Raw genomic sequence first — 22,796 nt, forward strand, 5'->3', positions numbered from 1 at the left:
ATAGAGAACGTTTTTTCATGTCTCACTACAGTTATTAATTCAATAAAGAATTCTTCTTGTTGCGAAGTCAAATTTAATCTTCCTCTGGACAATATCATACAAGGCTTTTAAAATGATTGCCTCGGGTAGTGACAATAATAACCAGACCTTTATCTATTTAACCCTATTCAGACCGGGCATTTTGTATCTTTTCAGACCGGGGGGCGGATTTCCCCCCCCCCCCCCCCTCCCGCCAACCTCGGTTACTTTCAGAATATTTAAGCCATCACAATGAAACTTAGAGGATATATAGTAGATCCAAAAATCTATCTTTTTTTGATATGCGTCACGTCGGATGATGACGTCACATCTCGTGACAAATACATCAAGATGTCAAAACAGCCGCCATATTGGATCCGCCATCTTGGATTTCAAACCGCCCAAAAATTACTGAAAAGTACTCAAAATCAATAAAACGGTGCAAAGAAAACCTAAAAGGTGAAAATGATTGCATTAAAGTTAATTTTCCTTAAAAGGAACAAAACACTACAAATTTGGGAAATTTGTCTATCAAAATGCGTTGCCATGGTAACGCCATGTTCCCGATACAACAACCTATCCTATCAAATAATTGCCAGATAAATTTAAGATAAACTCGTTAAGTTTGGCAGCGTTTGGTTAAATCTTGAAAAAGTTGTAGGCGTTCAAAGTCAGCGCGAACACTTTCGTCCCCCCCGGGCTGGATAGAGTTAAATACGACACGCTCTTGCATTGAAAGAAGTGTCAAGAAACTGGTGTTTCCAGCAGACGTTAAGGCACGTTTAAACTAACTTACTTGGTTACTTGCCGGGAAATGTACAACTAACTCGCACGAACGATTGTGATGGACTAGAACAAACATTCGTCCGTGGAATAAAAGCGGAATAAAAACATTCAACTCGCAGTTATCTCGGAGTTAAATACAATCGGAGATATAATAACGCCGTCACATCTTAAATTTTACTAACACGGCAAATCGCGCACAGTACTTAGCTTTTTTCGTCAATATGCCAGGTCATATCAAGCGTTAGTTCGCCCTTACGTGGAAAAGTACACCTCGACAGCATGGGACTCGAATGGGACCCCCACCTTACGAAAGACAAATATGGTGGAAGCTTTACAACGGTGTGCAGCTCGCTTCATTAAGAAAACCACAGCGGCAACGGCAACGAGAAAGTCTGGCTAAACAAAAGATTTTTAAATCAAAAGATTTTTTAAATCATTAAAATGAGCAGTTAAATACATTCTTGTCCACCTGAACATGAAACCTTGGCAACTGTTTAAGTGAAAAGTGATGACGTCACAGTTAGAACGAAGACCATGGGTAATCTTAAGTTGATGTCATTTGTGTTACCATAACTATGGCGTTACTTAATCAACTTTACTTTAGAGACAACAAGTGAAATTTACATACAAGTTCATATACAATGCTTTCTGTCTTAATTTTACCTAGGTTCTGGACTTTATACTGCACTTGCAGCTAACACAGAGTAACGTGGCTTTCTATGTAAAATTGAAAGTACTTTTCAATGTTTTAATTATTTGTTTAAACTCACTTTTCTTTGTCGACCGTCTTCCGAAGTTTGGAAAATAGTCGGTGTCTAACCCATTTATCCACTTCTACGTTGTTTTTGAAAAACGTCTTCGAGTTAATAACGAGCTGTTAGGGAATAAACAAAATGCATTCACTCAATACCTCACTAGTCGAGTTCAAGGTCCTTACGTTAGGTTGCAAATCCGGCACTTGAGCCATAAGTGAGGAGAAATTAAAACGAGGATAAGGCCCGACCAAACGGACGCAACATTTCAACGCAACATTGTTGGAAACAACATGTTGCACGCGTTTAGCCATCCTGCTGCAACATGTTGGATGATGTTGCATCAAATTTGATTAGTATGGAGTTGCAACACCATGATTATGCTCTCATGCTCGCTCCTGAATGAGCTCCAGTGAAAGCCGACGAAAATTTTACGATTTAAAATGCTACCAAAAGAAATGCTAAAAACATCCTAGGTTTCAAATCTTTTATCTCGGCTTTCTGAGGTTCTTACCCGTACATGAAAAATGAAAAAAACCTAGCGTCCTATCTTAATCATATCTGCCTCGCCTTTGATTATTCTGGATATCATAAAAATTTCATCAATGTAATTGGTTATTATCCCTTAATATAATTCGCTCGTTTTAATCAAGTGCTGCAAAAGTGAAAACCCATTGCTAGTAGGTAGCTAGCTGATAATTGAAATTTCCTGCAATTTTTTAACAAACACATGTCTCTTCGAAAAGTGGACGAGTGTTGAGAAGAAATTTGAAGAAAGCACAAGAATTGTTACAAAGAGTGACTCACTTTCGAGAAACGTGCTGTAAGATCCTTTGGCCGGACCACGTATCTTGCGTAACCGATCTTGCTTCCCAAAGCGTCTGCCTGGTTATAATAAAACAGGATAATAGATTACACCTTCACTTCTTTACTAAAGCAAAGGTCCCACTCAAAGTAATCCACAGCGACTGTAGCGGTCCAACGGCCCCAATCGAGGCCCTTTTAATAGGCCGCCTCGTAACACACTGTAGCGCAATTGTGAAACCGGTGAAACCTTTTAACACCTTAGACTAAATACATTATTCCTCCTTGGACTTTCATTAATCCACTCAAAAAATAATAAACTAAAACCGCTTTTGTTGCTTAAAAATACTATAGTGGGTCGTGGGTCGTGCGTCGTGGGTCATGCGTAATTGACACATCAAATTCATTAATTTTGCTGTTTTACATGTCATTTCGCAACAGCGGTTTTCCCCCGTGGATTTCTTGTGTATAAGCCTATTAACCAGCTATCTCTGGATTTTTAGTTTACCTACAAATGTGTGATGCTTAACAAGGCCGGAAATTTGAATTCACTCATTCAAGGACCTCGGATGGAGGTGTTACGTTGCTTGAGACTACCGCTAGTTCGCAGCAAAAATGAAAGATCTTAAACAAACAAGAATACCCTTACAACGATTGCATCGAAAATGACAACCTTGTTCAATTTGGCTGATAAGCCGATCAGTTACTTCTAATGCTGCCATTTCATCTGTGTATTAAAAAAAAAATCGGAATTTTAATCAGGGACCACTGTGTAGATCAGTCGGAAACTAGTGTCGACATATGTCCACTGGGTTTCTTGGGATATTTACGCGAAAAACGTTTTTCACAGGATGTATGCAAAAATAATATAAAAGTTTTTACTTTAAAATAATGGTCTGCAATATGACTTTAGTCCGTTCAACAAAATTGAATGTTCATTTCGCTACCGTGCTTGGCAGTGCGTGCAAGTTTGGATGTCCCTTTTATTTCATTAAACGCAACCTGTGATAGTGCATCTGCAGCCTCAAGCTTCAAATGATAACGGAAGGTCAAATCTCGATGCTCCTTCACCGCAGTCAAACGTATCAGGCAGCTTTTCTTTCTATTTCGGGGAATTTCGTTCATATTGATGAGTTAGTATGAGTAAAGCCTGGTTTTCACTAGCGACGCAAGCACAAGCGCAATCACGCAAAAAGGACAAATTTGACCCTTGTGCGTGTGCTTGTGTTTGCCGGCGCTTGTTCTTTTGCTCGCGTTGAATCCGTTTTCACGGGGAAATAAAGACTTGTTATCCTTGCGCTTGTGCTTGCGTCGCTAGTGAAAACCAGGCTTAAGGATCACTAAAATAGCTGCTGAGTGTAAACATACTCCCGTTTTCTCAGGTATAAGTGTTGCCGACGAAAGCCGAACATTGACCGAACATTTCCCGCGTTTTTATGTCACGTGACATACTCGCCAGGCTCTCGCTCACACTGTGTTTTGAGTTTTTCGTGTCGAGCGGCGAGCTTGGTGAGTATGTCCTTGTTAACATTTTCCATTCTGTAATACTGTATTTTCACATTTAACCTGTAACTATCGCCAGTTTTCTAACCACTAATGTATTGTGATTTTTCTAGCGTAATCAACTAACCAAGCTTCCGCTGTAAGAGTCTGTGAGCACTCATGGAAGAAATCGAAACCTGACTGATTAGAATTAAACTTGGACGAATCGTTTGTTGGTTGGACTGTTGTATCCACAATTGACGACAACATTTCTGGTAGCAGAGCCGAGGTTAGCACTGTGCTATTATTTGCCGTTTTTTTAAAAGCTATGTCGTGTGTGTAAACTTCGAACTGAACTGTGAAAGATCTGTTGAATGACTTGTATTTGTTCGAAAAATGGCCGCCCGTATGAAAGACGACGGGACTGTGGAAACGGCCAGCGGTTACTTCAGTGAACGTGACAAGAAAAGTAACGCAATTCGCCGTGAACGCCCTCGCAGACAAATTAAACCGCCTAAGCGCTATATCGAAGAAGACTGGACCGCTCTTAAACCAAAACAAACCACCACAGAAGGGAATGCTTTTGAAAAGCTATCGTTATCTGGACTTTCGAGTCGACCCGGCAGCAAAGCTTCATCATCAAAAATCTCTAGTTATTCGCAAAGTCATTCGAGTTCCTCTTCCAAGTTTAGTGAAACACGAACACAGCTGCGACTCCATGAATTGAAATTAGCACAGGCAAGAAAAGAGGCAGAAGGGAGAGTACTTGAAGAACGAAGATTAGCTGAGGAAGAACTCCGTAGACGTGAAGAAGAGCGGCGTTTAAACGAATCGCGGCGTCTAAGAGAACTAGAGTATGAAGATCTATGAAGGAGAGCGATTACGACTTCAAGCGCGTTTGGAAGAGGAAGAGGAGAAACATGACCCGGAGAGTCTTGTGAACCGCTTACGTGACTTTGAAGGTGATGAGAAAGAAGATCAAAGGCTCGAAAGGGCAAATTTACAATCAACGCCGTTACAAGTGGATGACCGTACTTCTTTGTGTAACGCAACTCAGAGAACTGAACATAGTAATGGTGAACCGAAAGAAAGGCTGAATGTATCGTGGGTGCAGCAACTTTGTGATGGTAAAAGTAGTGCACCCTCGAATCGTACTAACACTGGAGAGATGAAATCTGTATTTCCACACTCACTTCCAAAACTTGAATTACCAAGATTCGATGGTAACCCATTAAAGTGGCCAACCTTTATTTTTCTGTTTAAGTGTCTTGTACACGATCAACCTTTAACTGACACTCAAAGAATGACACACCTGCAGCGTGTTCTTGCTGGAAATGCTAAGAAGGCTGTTGGTGGAATGCTTACTCATGGGCATTTGTATCGAGAAGCACTGAAGGAATTAGAACAATTTGGCAGTGAGGAATCAGTGGCTGGTGCATATTTGAAGACCATCTTTGATCATCCTGAAGTCTGTGAAGATAACTTTGCCCAGCTGCGGTCGTTCTACAACACGCTACATGTTGCTGTTTCCACCCTGAAGAGTTTGAGCTACGAACATGATCTTGCTGCAACGGACAACCTTAGGCGAGCAGTCCAGAAGTTACCTGAAACGCTGAAAACTCGTTGGGGAGAGAAAAGGGTTGAAACGCTGCCCAAAACAGCAACTTTGGCAGACCTTGACAAGTGGTGACGGGAGCGAGTGCGTGCTAAATCGTTGATATCAGACCAGACACTGAACAGCTGCTAATCAAAGGTGACACCGCCAGAGGGGAATAGGAGACGAAACAACCGGTATCGTCCACCTAGAAGCGATGCCAGAGGCGCTGAATTCTCAACCCTAACAACCAGAGTGGATGGAAATCGCGAACCTGCAAGAACTCCGGTTAACTGCCCAGTTTGCTCGCAGGCCCATAAAGTAGAAGATTGCCTTGATTTTAAGAGACTGAACGTGGATCAGTGTGCCCAATGTGCTAAAGAGAAGAACTTGTGTTTCCGATGTTTAAGTTCTGGTGAGCACCGTGCTAAAGAGTGCAGTGTGAGAAGGGGTTGTGGAGTGGACGACTGCCTTAAACATCACCATCCCTTGATCCATGGAGCTGCGCCAGTGTTTGTGGGTGCGGCCGTTGTAGGATGCAGCAGTCCCACAGTCCTATTGCAGATAGTGCCTCTTCTTGTGGAAACGCCTAAAGGGGAAATTGTACACACCTATGCTCTACTTGATTCTGGAAGTCAAGCCACACACATACCTGAGAAGTTTGCTGATTAAGTGGGTCTTGAGGGATCGAAAGAAGTGCTAACCCTTGGGACCATTAACTCCAAAGAAGTATCCAAGCCCTCCAGGAAGGTGTCGTTTTCCGTGAAAGCAGCCAGTGATGACAGTGCTGAGACATCAATCTTGATCCCAGAAGCCTGGACTGTTCCTCAGTTGAACCTACCGAAACAAAGGATCACTCGTTCCGTGATGCAGACCTGGCCACATGTAGCCGACCTAGAAATACCGGATGTCGACTCTGAGTATGTGACCGTACTACTTGGTGCCAACGTGTTAGAGGCTATACTGCAACGTGAAGTCCGAAGAGGTGCGCCTGGTCAACCTGCTGCTGTACGAACTGCGTTTGGATGGACGTTAACTGGCTCCGTTAAAGACCTTGCCCCGACAGGGGGTCTTCATGTTATGCACATACACACGGTTCCTTCACCGGACGACCTCCTGCACAAGCAAATGCAGAACTGGCGGAGAACTGACTCATTTGGTACTAAGTACGAACAGACAACACCGAGGTCACTTGAAGACAAGAAAGCTCTGAAGACTCTAGAAGAAACTGTTAAGCACGTAGGCGATAGATACCAAGTCGGTATGCTGTGGAAAAGGCCTGACGTTGAATTTCCAGACAACAGAGCCATGGCAGAGAGGCGCCTGACCTCTACAGAGAAAGTTCTGAAGCGTGACCACGCCCTTGCAAACAAGTACAAAGAGATCATTGATGGCTATGTAACGAAAGGTTTCGCACGTAAACTGACACCAGAGGAAGCAGCCGTTCCTGTGAAGAAACAGTGGTTTCTACCACATCACCCTGTTCTAAACCCAAACAAGCCCGGGAAAGTACGGATGGTCATGGATGCCAGAGCAAAGTACAATGGTGTGTCTTTGAATGATGAACTTCTGGTGGGACCAGATTTGCTAAATAATTTGTGTGGAGTGTTACTTCGATTTCGAGAAGAACGTGTAGCCATCGCAGCTGACATAGAGTCCATGTTCCATCAGTATTTAATAATGGAGCAAGACCAGTCTGCCCTGAGATTCCTGTGGCGCAACCTGGAGACAAACCGTGATCCTGACGTCTACCAAATGCTGGTGATAATATTTGGAGCAGCTTCTTTCCTTGTACCGCCAATTATGTGTTGAGGAAAACTGCAGATGACAACTGTGAAAATCCATTGTTTTCACCTGAAACGATCGAGGCAGCTAAAAGAAACTTCTACATGGACGATCTCCTCAAGTCTGTTCGAGACGAAACTTCTGCCACTCAACTTCAGAAAGAACTTACTGCTTTACTTGCCCGCGGTGGATTTAGGCTAACTATGTGGAGCAGTTCTTCACGCGAGGTCTTATCACAAATCCCCACCCAGGAAATGGCGTCGCCATCAGTGAACTTGGACCTGGATGAATTGCCGGTCGAGCGCTCCTTGGGTTTGCTATGGAACACGGAGACAGATTCCTTCAGATTCGCTGTCAGTTCCTGCCAGTCAGCCCCGACAAAGCGTGGCGTTCTAAGTCAAGTGTCATCTGTATTTGACCCGCTCGGAGTTTTGGCGCCCTTCCTGTGACCTGCAAAATGCCTGATTCAAGACCTGTGGCGCAAGAAAAGGGGCTGGGACGAGCCTTTAGACAAAAGTAATCAAGTTGTTTGGGAGAACTGGCTCGCCGACGCGACAGCCTTGAGAGTGTTTGAGCTGCCGAGATGCCTGTGTAGCGATGCCCCACGAGATGTACGAGTGGAACTCCATGTCTTTGGAGACGCTTCTGAAAAGGGGTTCGGTGCTGTCTGCTATGCACGTTACGTGTTCCCTGATGGTCGGATTGAAGTTGCCTTTGTGATGAGCAAGACGCGTGTAGCCCCCTTAAGATAACTTAGTATCCCTCGCCTGGAGCTCTAAGCCGCACTTCTTGCAGTACGACTGGCAGACACTGTAAAGAGAGAGCTCACCCTATTCATAGTTCATTAGCATCCCCAGTGACGTCATTAGCATTATATAATAAAATGGAATTAATTAGAATTGTCAGTTGTTGCGAACGTTGGCCATGGATAGACCAAGCGCAGTTTTCAATGCTGCTCCCGACTAGCGTGGACGACAGGATCCGGCCTCAACTATTTTTAGTTTAGCCATCTGTGACAACTCAAGTTCCTCCAGCTTCTGTCTCTGCACCGGTTCCTGTATCGTCGGCCGTTAATGCGTTAACTCTGGTTGTTGTAAGTCTTTCTTCGGCTTCGCAGCCGTCTTTGCTGGATACCAATACAAGTTCTGCTTTGACGTCCCAAGGACCCGCCAAGCCTCTGAAAAAGGAAAGTTTGGAGGTAGTTTTTGCACTGTCATATTTTTTTCGGCTGAGCGCCGCTGTAGGCTTTTGCTTGGGTGTGTACAGTTCTCGGTTAGGGTTTTTTCACGCCCACTCGTTTGCCTGTGGCGCGTTCCCACATTACATTTCAAATGTTATCTTTGGGCTTTTATTTACTGTTGTCTGTTATTTTTACCGGCGGCAATTTTGTTTTCGTATTTGGGCTGTAATTTTGCTGTTAGCGTGGTCCATTTTTCTTTGTTTTGCATTAATTACTCCTGTGTTGGGTCTTCAGGGAATTACTCCTGTGTTGGGTCCCCAGGGCCACGTGTTGCACGTTCTGTACAATGGTGTTTTTACGACTTTGCAGCATGATTTAATTTTATATTTCCATTTTGTTAAATTTTGTTTTTCTTTTGTTTTGCTTGTTTCAGGCAAAACGTTATATGATCGAGTCGGGTCGAGTCATGATGCTCTAGGCCGCGTAGGATCCAATCTCGGAAGTCGATCGAGAAGGGCCTTGTGAAAATCTAGACCGATAAGGATCCAATCTCGGAAGTGGATCGAGTAGGGTCTAGTGATGACGCGTTAGGCCGCGTAGGATCCAATCTTGGAAGTGGATCGAGAAGGGCCTTGTAAAAATTCTAGACCGATAAGGATCCAATCTCGGAAGTGGATCGAGTAGGGTCTAGTGAGGACGCGTTAGGCCGCGTAGGATCCAATTCTCGGAAGTGGATCGAGAAGGGCCTTGTGAAAATCTAGACCGATAAGGATCCAATCACGGAAGATGATCGAGTAGGGTCTAGTGAGGACGCGTTAGGCCGCGTAGGATCCAATTCTCGGAAGTGGATCGAGAAGGGCCTTGTGAAAATCTAGACCGATAAGGATCCAATCTCGGAAGTGGATCGAGTAGGGTCTAGTGATGACGAGTTAGACCGCGTAAGATCCAATCTCGGAAGTGGATTGAGAAGGGCCTTGTGGAAATCTAGACCGATAAGGATCCAATCTCGGAAGTGGATCGAGTAGGGTCTAATGAGGACGCGTTTAGGCCGCGTAGAATCCAATCTCGGAAATGGATCGATAAGGGCCTTGTAAAAATTCTAGACCGATAAGGATCCAATCTCGGAAGTGGATCGAGTAGGGTCTAGTGAGGACGCGTTGGGCCATGTAGGATCCAATCTCGGAAGTGGATCGAGAGGGGCCTTGTGAAAATCTAGACCGATAAGGATCCAATCTCGGAAGTGGATCGAGTAGGGTCTAGTGATGACGCGTTAGACCGAGTAGGATCCAGTCTCGGAAGTGGATCGAGAAGGGTCTAGTGATGACGCGTTAGGCCACGTAGGATCCAATCTCGGAAGTGGATAGAGAAAGTCCTTGTGAAAATCTAGACTGATCAGGATCCAATCTCGGAAGTGGATCGAGTAGGGTCTAGTGAGGACGCGTTAGGCCGCGTAGGATCCAATTCTCGGAAGTGGATCGAGAAGGGCCTAGTGAAAATCTAGACCGATAAGGATCCAATCTCGGAAGTGGATCGAGTAGGGTCTAGTGAGGACGCGTTTAGGCCGCGTAGAATCCAATCTCGGAAATGTATCAATAAGGGCCTTGTGAAAATCTAGACCGATAAGGATCCCATCTCGGAAGTGGATCGAGTAGGGTCTAGTGATGACGCGTTAGACCGAGTAGGATCCAATCTCGGTAGTGGATCGAGAAGGGCCTTGTGGAAATCTAGACCGATAAGGATCCAATCTTGGAAGTGGATCGAGTAGGGTCTAGTGATGACGCGTTAGACCGAGTAGGATCCAGTCTCGGAAGTGGATCGAGAAGGGTCTAGTGATGACGCGTTAGGCCTCGTAGGATCCAATCTCGGAAGTGGATCGAGAAGGGCCTTGTGAAAATCTAGACTGATCAGGATCCAATCTCGGAAGTGGATCGATCGCGAGACGGGCCTGGTGAATATTTAAGAGCGATGAGGATCCAATAAATAGAGTTGGATCGAGTAGGGTCTAATGATGATGTTTTAGGCCACGCAGGTTCCAATTTCGGAAGTCGATCGAGAAGGGCCTGGTGAATATTTTAGACCGTTGGGGATCTAATTAATAGACTTGGATCAAGTAGGTTCTTATCACTAGTTGAAAGACTGATAAGGATTCAAGCTAGCGTCCAAAGAGGGAGCGGAAGTGTCAAGGGCGATTCAGAGATCACTTAATGAAGCGAATCACGCATGCTCTTTCAGATCTTTTCGCTGGTCGGTCGCGTTTTTCTCCTACTTCCGTAGGAGGGGGTTGGTGGAGGTGGACGGCCTCTTCTCCCGCCAAGATGTTGGACCTGCTGGCCACATGGGGCGTTGATATACCAACAAGCTTTTGGGTCGCATGAATGACGTATGATGATAGCCGTTTGGCGTTTAAATGATTGAATCATCAATAAACTTGTCATTAACCTCTAGTTTCTGTTTGTTTTTGCCTCGAGGGATTTTGTTCTGCCCGGATACGTTTTCCTTGTCCCGACTGACTTTGGTTCTGGGAAATGACACCACAAGCGTATTGTCTTGCATGACTTGCCCTTGAGCTCGCTAAGCGGGCCATGGTTGTCATTTTCCCTGGGCTTAAGTTTGTCTACTACTTTTGTTTGCCTCTCGGTTTTCTTCTTTAGATTTCTTCGTGAGTAGGAAAGCTGTGAAATATTGTGTGCTACCTTCTTAACTATGTGGGTAACGTTTTAAAGAGACGTAAGCCCAGGGAAAATGACCGGGTAAAGAGACAGTATAGCTAAGTAAACAGGGTCATAACATGGCGTTCCGGGCATTCTCAAATCTTTGCCCTCAAGTATCCCATAAGTTTTAGGCGGGTGTATTTTATAACCATAATAACCTTCAAGTTCAAAGGCGGACATATTATACAATCATCTACCTTGTAGAACGTCTTATACCTGAGAACAGTGACGAAGCACTTTTTTCAAGTCCCATCCAGTGTACTGTGTAAGCAGTTTGCTGATATAATAATGTAGCATTTTGTGTGGCATTTACTATGGTATCGAGTTAAGTGGCAGTGTCAAACCCTTGGCTTGTTTCCATAACAGCTTACTGTGCCAAAATATCCTCAAGTTATATGAAGACGCAATGTCTGTAAACTCTGTTCAAAGGCAAACCTATTTTTGGGGGAAAAATTGTCTTAGTTCCCCGAACAGAACAAATTTTCTGAAATAGACGAGAAATCAGGATAATATGATCGTATTTTGATATCCAATGATTCGCAACCAATTTTTTCTCAACTAATATGCATGCTCAATAGACGGGCTGGTACTTGATCGCGATCAAACCTGTTGTTTGCTCTAAAACTGTTAATTTTATTCATCTATTAGAAGATGGGGTGTACCAGTTCCCTGATGTGACATTTGTAGTTAAAGCATTGTTTACAGTCGCCAAACAACCCTTTCAGCGCTGTATATATAGTCCGCGAAGCATTAATCACCTTGTGATATCCTTTAGGCTGAAAAAAAAAGTGTTAAGTGTTAAACCTTTTCATTGGGATGGTTAGGATACAAGCAGTCTGACGTTCTTGATAATAACACCAAGGAGAATCTCGCGTTGTAAACGCCTTCAATCAGGTATTATTGTCATATGATGATATTATAAACGCCCATGCTCTCCGAAGTTTCCATGTTTCCATATACGTCATATACCATGTATACGTCTCAGCATACAATGATAGCTTTGGTAGCATAAAGCCTTTACCTTTTGTAATGTTTGTCACTAAGACTCGGACGCACACAGCGACATCTTGAATTCTTTATTCAACAACACAACTGCTCACGTGCAACATAATGTATTCTAATTTATGCAAGCTTAAACATGACATCTTCCTTTCCAATAAAATAAAAAAAAAATAAACAAAACCGAAAACAAGAAGAAAACAAAAGAAAAACAAAGTAGGTCAACAAGTTATGTGACAACAATTCACAGAAAATTACTAGAAATGTCTGTTCCACACTGTTGTCACTATTAACTGGAACTTGCCCATAAACAAAACAATAATACAGCCTAGTAGTAAGCAAATACAAAGGCTAACACAGTCAATAAAATCAAAAACAGTCTGATTCAATGTCTGGTTACTGAGTGTGGACAGTTCAGTTCATAACATAGTCCTCTCTGAATCTTGCTGGTAATCTGACAGTCCGGCCGCTGGAAGTACGCTGTGTCTGTTGAGGACTGCAATGGCTGGATGAGTTTAGGGAGGGCGTGGCAGCATCAGGTGGTGGGACGGCAACTGGCGGTTCGGCTACTACAGGCACGCCTGGCCCATCAATAGCTGGTCCTGCGATCAGTGGAGGCGACTCGACTGTTGGGAGCAGGTGATGACGGTTTCGTCGGTAGGTGGTACCATCAGGTGTTGCAACTATGTAGGATCTTGGAGCACTATGTTGTGCAGTAACAATGGCAGGCTCCCAAGTCTTTCCTTTTCTTATTCTAGCTGTTTCACCCTCCTTAATACTTGGCAGCTGCTTAGCATTCCGATCATAGTACATCTTCTGCTTATCACTCCGCTGTTGCAGCTTCTGTTGGGGGCTATCAACCACTTGAGGTTTCAAGAGAGACTCCACAGTAGGTAGTTTGGACTTCAACATGCGACTCATTAACAGCTGAGCAGGTGACTCCTTAAGACCAGAGATAGGTGTGTTCCTGTACTCCAGTAGAGCAATGTAGGGGTCATTTCCGTCTGCACAAGCCTTTCTAAGTAAATTCTTGATGGTCTGGATTGCTCTTTCACTCATCCCATTGGACTGTGGGTATCTGGGACTTGATGTGGAGATTTCAAATCCCCACTCACTTGCAAAATTACGGAAAGCCTTGCTTGAGAAGGGCATGTTGTCGGCAACAACTTCATCTGGAATACCAGGTCTGGCATAGATTGATTTCATGCTAGTTATAACAGAGCTAGCTGTCTTGTCTTTCATAAGACAAAGTTCCGGATATTTAGAGTAGTAGTCAACCACAACTTAATAAGAGTTAGTGTTCAGTTCAAATATGTCTGCACCAAGCTTCTGCCATGGTCTCTGGGGGACTTCATGAGGCAGGAGAGGCTCTTTCTGGTTCTCTCTTTGATACTTGAGACATACTGGGCATTTAGCCACCAGTCTCTCAATTGCAGTAGACATGCCTGGCCAATAGACTACAGCTCTGGCCCTTGACTTACACTTTTCAATACCAAGGTGACTCTTATGGATACAATTCAGGACATCTTGTCTCATATCTTGTGGGATTATGAGCCTCTGGCCAAGGAACAACAGGCCTTCTACTTCATGAATTTCACTACGGAGACTCCAGTAATGGGCAATTGATGCAGGCAATTGGCTTTTGTGGGAAGGCCAACCATTCTTAACAACTTTACATAATTTCTGAAGGTCTTCATCTTGTGCTGTTGCAGACTTCATTTGTGCCAATTTCTCCTGGGTCATGGGGAGATTTGTAATGAGGCTATGGACCATCACCTCCATGTCATCATTCAAATCATCATCTGTATGCTGCTCATTCAGAAAGTCTTGAGAGTGTATCTGCTACATACATGTATTTGCCTGGAACATAAGAGATGTTGACTTCATACTTCTGAAGTCTCAGAAGCAGGCGTTGAAGCCTTGGAGAAGAATTAACCAGTGGCTTCTTTGTGATTGATACCAGCGGTTTATGGTCTGACATAACATCTACTGGTCTACCATAAACATAATGATTGAATCTCTCACAGCCAAATACCACTGCAAGAAGTTCTTTCTCTATTTGGGCGTAGTTCACTTCTGCTTGGGTAAGAGATCTTGATGCGTAGGCAATTGGGTGGCCATCCTGGAGAATGCATGCTCCTAGACCTGACTGAGAGGCATCCACTTGCAAATTGACTGGCTTGGAAGGATCAAAGAACTTTAAAACAGGCTGACTTGACAGGATCTCCTTTAGATGCTCCACTGCCTGTGTGTGCTCATGTGACCAGATCCAAAGTACATCTTTCTTCAACAGGCTTCGCAAGGGGGCAGTAGCTTCTGACTGATTAGGAATAAACTGGGAAAAATAGTTCACCATTCCCAAGAATCTCCGCAGCTCTTCTCTGTTCTGGGGTAATGGCATTTGAATTATGGCTCGCACTTTCTCAACATCTGGCTTCAATCCTGATTCAGACACAATGTTCCCTATGTACTTGACTTCACTGACTTTGTACTGGAGCTTTGCTGGATTGAACTTAACTTTCGCTTCTCGTGCTCTTAGCAAAAGCTTTCTCATGATTGCATCATGCTCAAACTCATCTTTAGCAGCGATAATTATGTCATCAAATATGACTTCCACACCATCAATGTCTCCAAATATGGATTCATTCTTTTTCTGAAAAACTTCTGGTGCTGAACCTATGCCAAATGGCATTCTTTTAAAACGATAACGGCCATACGGAGTGTTGAATGTGCAGAGGTGAGAACTTTCATCATCTAGACACACTTGCCAGAAGCCATCCTTTTCATCCACTATGGAGAAGACTTTCTTGCCACTTAGACGACTTGCTATATCTTCTGCAGTTGGAATCCTGTGGTGCTCTCGGCGAATTGCCTTGTTAAGATCTCTGGGATCTAAACACAGGCACAGGGACCCATCACGAGTGGGTCTGTCCACTTTCTGAATAACATCTTTCTCTTCTAGCTCCTGGAGTTTTTCTTTCAGCTTCTCAAGCAGACTATATGGCACTCGCCGTGGTGGGTGGATGACTGTATCATCCAATTCAATGTGATAACTGCCTTCCATACAGCCCAGTCCAGTAAAGACGTCAGGAAACTCATCCAAAATTTCTTCCTTTGTGAGTGGGGCCTGGGCAACACTCTCTACTCTTTTGACCAAATTTAATTTTTGGCAAGCTGAAAGTCCCAAAATCGGTGGTGACTCAACAGCGGCGAAAAAAAATGGCAGGTTTTCTTTCATTCCACGAGCTTCACAGTTTAAGTTTAGTGTTCCTTCAGGTTTAACCTTGAAGTCTCCATAAGATGAGAGAATGACGCTGGTTTCCGAAAGCGGTGACTTATTTCTGAGTTTTAAGTACACACTGAGTGGCAACACATTCGCTTCGGCTCCTGTGTCCAGTTTGAATTTAATCGGAGTTCCGCCGACACGTAAATTCGTAAACCAAGCCGAGTCTTCGACAGGCGGTGCACTAGTCACTGTTCCGATAAATAATTCTTGATCTCCATTATCTGATTGATCTTCTAATTCGACTCCACCAATGGCGCCTTGATCGCTCGGAGTGACTATGTGTACGGGAGATTTCATTTGCGGACAAACTCTGGCGAAGTAATCTTTTCCTTTACAAACGAGACAAAGCTTTCCAAACGCAGGACATGACTTTGGTAGATGCTTAGTGCCACACTTCGAACAGTTGCAAACACTTGCTGCTTTTTCTAGGGTAAGGTCTGACGATTCACGGAGCAGTCGTTCTTTCAGTCGGGTATCTCTCACACCAAACACAATTCGGTCGCGGATCATGAGGTCATGCTGATCGCCAAATTCACAGGACTTTGCACATGTTTTCAGCTCGGTAATAAACTGATCAATTGTCTCGCCTTCTTGCTGTTTGCATTCCCAAAATCGATATCTTTCGAACACAGTGTTCTTTCTCGGGTTGACATACTCCTCAAACTTCTTCTTAAGATCAACAATCTTGTTTGGATCCTCACCAGTAGCAAACTTGAAGGTATTATAAATTTCCAGCGCTTCTTCGCCGATCACGTGAAGCAGGATCGCGCACTGAACTTTCTCGTCTTCTTTTATTTTGCCAGACGCCGTCAGATAAAGGTCGAATCGTTGGACCCATCTTCTCCAATTTTCACTTGGATTTCCTTGAAGCGACAAAGCTTCCGGAGGCTTGAACGAATCCATTTTACCAGATTTCACTCCTGGTACCATGTAATGTTTGTCACTAAAGGTGGATTTCCACTGTCGCGTTTTTGTTTACGCACGTTAACGCGCGTAAAAATTATAAACGTACGTAAAATGAAATTTTACGCGCGCGATTACGTGCGTCGAATTTACGTTGTCCAATTTCCAATGCCACGTTTTTTTCCAGGTATTTACGTACGTGACGCGCACGTTTACGCACGTAGCGATTTTGGGGGTTTTGAAAAAAGTTGAACCGAGTTCAACTTTTTTCGCGGCTGTCTGCGGTTACGCAACGATTTACCCAATCATACTTTTGGATTTTGTCACATGACACCACTTACCATGTGGAAAACCATTTTGTTTTAAATCGCCCATCGATTTACTTGGGAAAACATTCAGATGTAAAAACACTTCTCATCGAGAAAGTCTTAACATTTCAAGAAATAATCTATAGAACTGGCTACAGAACCAAATTACACGAACGCAGTAGTGAAAGAAAACGCCTGGCGTCAGGTCACGTAGACTCTGAACCGGGAATCCGGGAAGGTCGCCTCAAATCCTCTGTTACTTGATGGTGTCTTTCGGAAGTATTTATAAAATGCCTCTTGGTCATATTCACGCATTTCTTTTTCTAGCGTTTGGTACAAAGTGTTTTCATGGCAGCCATGTTGGAAGAGTCAAACAACAAGATATTTGCATAAAAATGTTAATGATTTTTTCCCAAAGGAAAAACAACTTATTGTTTCACTTCTCCAATATGGCCGACAATCACGCACTCTATTCACCGACTTGATAATTCAGTATGGCGGGCATTTACGCACGTTCAACGCGCGTAAAAAAGAAACGCTTTGATTACTTTTTACGCGACAGTGGAAATTTGCCTACGTATCTTTTTTACGCACGTTTTACGTAGGTAAATATTTACGCGTCAGTGGAAATCCACCTTAAGACTCGGACGCACACAGCGACATCTTGAATTTTTTATTCAACAACACAACTGCTCACGTGCAACATAATGTATTCTAATTTATGCAAGCTTAAACATGACACCTTTCTCTTATGCTGGCCGGTAATAATGTGAGGGTTGAAAAGACAATTACCGGTACTGAAAGTTTTGTGGATGTGACTCTTTTCCTGTTTACGTTTGGCTTTAGACCGAAAGATGTTTGTTCTCCCTTTTGGGCTGTTCGTGTCGGAGAGCAGTTACTATTATAGTGATTGTCACTCTATTCGGCAACAATTTTTTCTAAATGGCAAAACTATTGATTTTACTATCGATGTGGTTACAAACGGTCGGTAAGAGACACCTCATTCCAAGGCAAGGAAGTCTTTAGACTCCTGGTAGGTAAGGAGTTGGATATTAAGTCACTCTTGAATCAAAATAAGATCGCGAACGCACAGTTCTCCTGCAAGCAACGCCGGTAGGAACAAAACAACAGTTCCTTCTACGGATGTTGTCAACTGACGTGTATGTTAAGTTGCGTTTGCCAGTTACAAATCCAAATAAAGGTGATTTCACGATTCTAGATTTACGAAAGAGTGGACCGGCTCTGCGATTAGCCTCAATTTTACTTACCAACTGTAATGGTGCTCTCAGTGATATCGTATTAACAGATTACAGTAATCTGACAGCTTAACGGAGCTAAGTTTTATTCAGCGGCTGTGCGAGAATGGTTTCTTTTTGGCCGGGAGTGCTCCCTCATTGAAGCAGAGCCCTGATTGCTAACAAAGGTAGCAGCGCTAGTAAGAGACCTTAAGAAGGCTTAAGTCACCAATACCACTTACATTTTGGTTTAAAATTTAACGGTTAACTCTTTTTGTTGCGGGCAAGTGGGCAAGAAGATCGCGTAAACAATCGCGGACAATGTTTTAGGAATAGTACGGGACTGTTTACGTTTCGCGCCAAAATAAACCTAGCTTGACGCCCGATCGATTATGGGAACTGAAGCATTTTAACACTATGTGACGTTAGTATTAAATTCTCGCCGACTCCGTGTCAGCTCAGGCCAGCTGCAGTTTGTCTTTTGACGCACAGCAACTTCTTGGAAATTTTAGAAAATGGCGGGTGATTCAACATCTCATTCGTGTAACTTTAGAATCTGTTATGACCCATGTTGGTTGGAGGAACGTAAATCGCGTGGACACCGCTTACATTGTATTACGTCGAATCAAGGGGTGGGGTCGGGTGGTATAAGCGTTATCCTGGCTTGCTTTGTTTGGACCTCAGCGTCGTTTTAATAAACCGGATATTATAGCCTATTATTACCCTAGAGAAAACTTAAGTAGTTTTGTAATTTGGCTATTTTCGTGTGAAATCAAGTAGTGTTATTAATTAGTCACAGCAAGAATAATGATGCTTCGAATTCAGAAATGGGGTTGAGGGTTTGGTATGGGATAAGAAATGAAAGAAGGCATTGGATTAGGTATGGGATGAGGTATGGGATAAGGTATGGGATTTGGTATAGGATTAGGAATGGGTACGTTGTAAGGAATAAGATATGGAAGGTATGTTGAGAAGGGAATGGTTGATAAAGGCACAGTCTGTGGAGAGGCGCAGTCAGGGGTCACTACCCAATACTTAATGCTAATGAGTGAACAGGGAGATTAATGTACTATTCATAGTTCATTAGCATCCCCAGTGACGTCATTAGCATTATATAATAAAATAGAATTAATTAGAATTGTCAGTTGTTGCGAACGTTGGCCAAAGATAGTAAGTAAGTGGAGGCCTTATGTTATGCACGTAAGTCAGTAAAGGTAGTAAGTAAATTAATACGAAGGATAGATGATTTTAAGAAGTATTGTTACCGTATCTTTATCTTTTGTTTTGTTTTGTTTGTTTTGTTTTGTTTTTCTCTTTGTGTGTACTGAAATGAATAATAATAAATAAAAAATGAGGGATAGATGGTGCGCCCACCCACCACTCCCCCTTCTGCTCTTAGTTCTTTCGGCATACCCTCTCGAGCTTTGCTCGTCAGGGGTCACTACCCAATACTTTATGCTCATGAGTGAGCAGGGAGGATAATGTACTATGCATATCTAAGACTGTCTTCTGGAGTGATTCAAAAACTGTATTGTTGTACATTGCAAACCAAAGTCGACGATTCCATACCTTCGTAGCCAACAGAGTGGCTGAGATTCAGGACTCCACCTGTCCTGCACAATGGAGGTTTGTTCCTGGTCGCCTAAATCTAGCTGATGACTGCACGCGGGGCCTACGAGCATCAGAACTGACTAGTGACTGCCGATGGGTAGCAGGTCCAGCCTTCCTGCACCAGACCGAAGAACATTGGCCGCAAGAGGAACTTAAAGGGCCAATCCCTGAGGAAGACGTTGAATTGAAGAAGACCAACTGGTGTGGCCTGGTCAGCAGCCCTGCAGAGTCCCTTCCAGATCCCGAGAAGTTTTCATCCTGGACCCGTTACCGTCGAGTCATAGCATGGACTTGCCGCTTCATTCATAATGCAAGGCTTCCCAATGAGAGTCGGATCAAAGGGCCATTGCCGGTTAGTGAGCTTACACGTGCAGAGGTGTTGGCAGTGAAATGTTCGCAGAGAAAGTCTTTTCCAGATGACTTTGAAGCCTTGTTGAAGAACTTGCCACTACCACCGAAAAGCAGGTTGCTGGCTTTCACCCCCTATTAAGATGAAGATGGATTGATTCGCGTGGATGGAAGATTGCGCAAAGCCCCTTTACCGGAAGAAAGCCGTCACCCTGTGATCCTGGATCCGAAGAGCGAAGTCACACGTCTTTTTATTTTACATCATCACCTTGAATCGCGATGTGCTGGTGATGCGCAGGTGTTGAACAATCTCCGACAACGTTATTGGATCCTTCAAGGCGTCCGTGCGGTACGCAAAGTGTCACACTCATGTCGAACGTGCCGATGGAGAAGGGCGCAACCCCGACCACCCATCATGGCAGACCTTTCCAAACCGAGACTTGGTTACCCTTTACCGCCATTCACACACACTGGAGTAGATTACTTTGGGCCAATCTACGTGAAGTCTGGTCGGAAAACAGAGAAACGGTACGGCGTACTCTTTACATGTATGACCACGAGAGCTGTACACATAGAGATTGCCCATTCCCTGGAAACGGACGCGTGCATTATGGCGATGCAAAGGATGGTGCGGAGGAGGGGGAGACCATCGCACATTTGGTCTGACAACGGAACGAACTTTGTCGGAGCGGAAAGAGAAATCCAAGACGTCCTTAAGCGCTTGAACAAGGAGCGAATCACTGACGAGCTGTCACAACATGGAGTGCAGTGGCAATTTAACCCACCTGCTGCGCCTCACTTCAGTGGGTTCTGGGAACGGTTGGGGAAGTCTGCGAAACGAGCGCTGAAGGCTGTCGCTGGAAACCAACGTGTCACGGATGAGACCCTCTTGACATTCATGGCTAAGGCAGAGTCCATGATGAACAGCAGACCACTGACGCACGTCAGCAGTGATTGTAACGAACTCGAGGCCATCACCCCTAACCACTTCTTGCTGGGGCGTGCGAACATGAACATTTCCCTAGATGTTGTGACTGACCGCGATCTATGTAGCAGAAAGCGCTGGAAACATGCTCAAGTAATGGCCAATCATTTCTGGGAGCGTTGGCTTCACGAGTATCTACCATCTCTTACTGTGAGACCCAAATGGCGCCGTGAGTCCCGCGATGTTGTCGAAAGAGATCTTGTTCTGGTGATGACCGATAACCTTCCTCGTGGTCGCTGGCCATTGGCGCGAGTAACCCATGTTGTACGTGGTGACGATGGGAAAGTGCGCTCTGCGGAAATCAAGACGAAAGCTGGTGTTTACGTCCGCCCAGTGACGAAACTGTGTATGCTAGAAGAAGTGGCCGACTCTTGAACGTAGTCGCGCACAAAGGGGAAGATGTTGCCGACAGAAAGCCGAACATTAACCGAACATTTCCCGCGTTTTTATGTCACGTGACATACTCGCCAGGCTCTCGCTCACACTTGTGTTTTGAGTTTTTCGTGTCGAGCGGCGAGCTTGGTGAGTATGTCCTTGTTAACATTTTCCATTCTGTAATACTGTTTTTTCACAGTTAACCTGTAACTATCGCAAATTTTCTAACCACTAATGTATTGTGATTTTTCTAGCGTAATCAACTAACCAAGCTTCCGCTGTAAGAGTCTGTGAGCACTCATGGAAGAAATCGAAACCTGACTGATTAGAATTAAACTTGGACGAATCGTTTGTTGGTTGGACTGTTGTATCCACAATTGACGACAACAATAAGAGTGTTTATATTTTTTATATGTCTTGCATCTAAACCAAATTGCTTTGACAAAATGGCGCAGTCAAGCCCACATATCGCCATTTTTTAAACACGTTGATTTTTTTAATAAAGCCCCCAAAAGCATAGTTAATTGTCACGTTACCAGGGTGGCAAAGGGGTTATGCGTGACGCGTGATTTGGGCGAAAATTAGCGCGTGACACGTGAAAACAGCTCCGAATCTGGGCGTGATCCGTGAATTGCAGTCTAGAAAGACACGTGATCTGCTTATTTTAAGGACATTGATTCGTGATTTCGGCCGAACACGTTCGTGAAAACCAAAGATAAATTACGTACTCATAGATTAAAATACGGTAGTGAAGCAAAATTGACAGACGAAGAATGAAGCTAATCGATCCGGAGTTATGCGCTGTAGGACTTGTCTCACACTGTGAGCTCGCCTGAGGGATCACGCTTTGCTACGATGCTATTGAAAGGTAAATGCAACGCAAATTACCTAACCAGTTAAAGCTCATTTTCTTCGATAATAAATGCTAAATATGTCATTCGTGAAATAGACTAAAAATTGTACGTGATCAGTGAATTAAAAATAAGCTCGTGTTTCGTGATTGGACTGATTGGGACGCCCCTTTACCACCCTGCGATACCGGTCATGTATCAAACTTGGAACTGTGAAAATCGAAACCTTATCTTTGAAGTACTTGAACGTCTTGGTTTTGGCATATTTCTCTGTTTGACCGCGGTAAACGACGCACCTGCAAGTTCGGATTCTGAAACAGCAACATCGATTTGGCCTTGTGAAACAAAACTTCGTAACCGGTGTACAATTATTAGGTCAGTTCAATGATATAAAGAGTTCCTTTCGCTATAGTCCTAGACAGTGCAAGTTCTGATGATGCTTCTGCAAATGCTTTCAGCAAACATGTACATTTCACCTATTTTAAACCAATCATACTTGAGCGTTCCCACGCTACTAATTGGATCACTGGTGGGTAACGAACAACTGAAACAATTCTTTGTTTCTTTGTCTTTTTTTTTTATTAGAGGAATAAAAAAATGACCATGCACTGGAAAACAAAAATTCCACTAGGTGTTCTTTAGAAATTCCTTTAAGTTAAAAAACAAAAGACCTGAGTAGTTGTAACTTTTTCCCTTGAAAAGACAGAGAAAATCCACGAATTTTTATAAATTATAGAATATATTGGCTAGCGTGACTACCCTCATAAAATTGGAAAAACAAAT

At 43.7% G+C, this 22,796-nt stretch overlaps 2 protein-coding genes across 2 annotated transcripts in view; one reads left to right on the forward strand and one right to left on the reverse strand.

Moving 5' to 3' along the window:
- The window catches only part of LOC144653134 (endothelin-converting enzyme 2-like), a 116,181-nt gene that overhangs the window by 50,751 nt on the left and 42,634 nt on the right, over window positions 1–22,796 (reverse strand). Inside the window, exons 8-9 of the mRNA XM_078513057.1 lie at window positions 2,364–2,441; window positions 1,575–1,678 (exon numbers count right to left, since the gene is read on the reverse strand). Coding sequence (XP_078369183.1) covers window positions 1,575–1,678; window positions 2,364–2,441 — 182 coding nt within the window. The remainder of the gene's footprint in view (window positions 1–1,574; window positions 1,679–2,363; window positions 2,442–22,796) is intronic.
- On the forward strand, window positions 18,555–21,531 carry LOC144653130 (uncharacterized). Its single transcript, XM_078513052.1, has one exon. It carries the CDS (start codon window positions 20,218–20,220, stop codon window positions 21,160–21,162), a length of 945 nt encoding a protein of 314 aa, XP_078369178.1. The 5' UTR covers window positions 18,555–20,217; the 3' UTR covers window positions 21,163–21,531.

This window comes from Oculina patagonica, chromosome 5, assembly GCF_052425735.1.
Source record: "Oculina patagonica isolate OP01 chromosome 5, crgOcupat, whole genome shotgun sequence".
NCBI lineage: Eukaryota > Metazoa > Cnidaria > Anthozoa > Scleractinia > Oculinidae > Oculina > Oculina patagonica.

Excerpts from the sequence above, each read along its gene's own strand:
- LOC144653130 (XM_078513052.1), top strand. The coding sequence starts at position 20,218 with ATGGCAGACCTTTCCAAACCGAGACTTGGTTACCCTTTACCGCCATTC.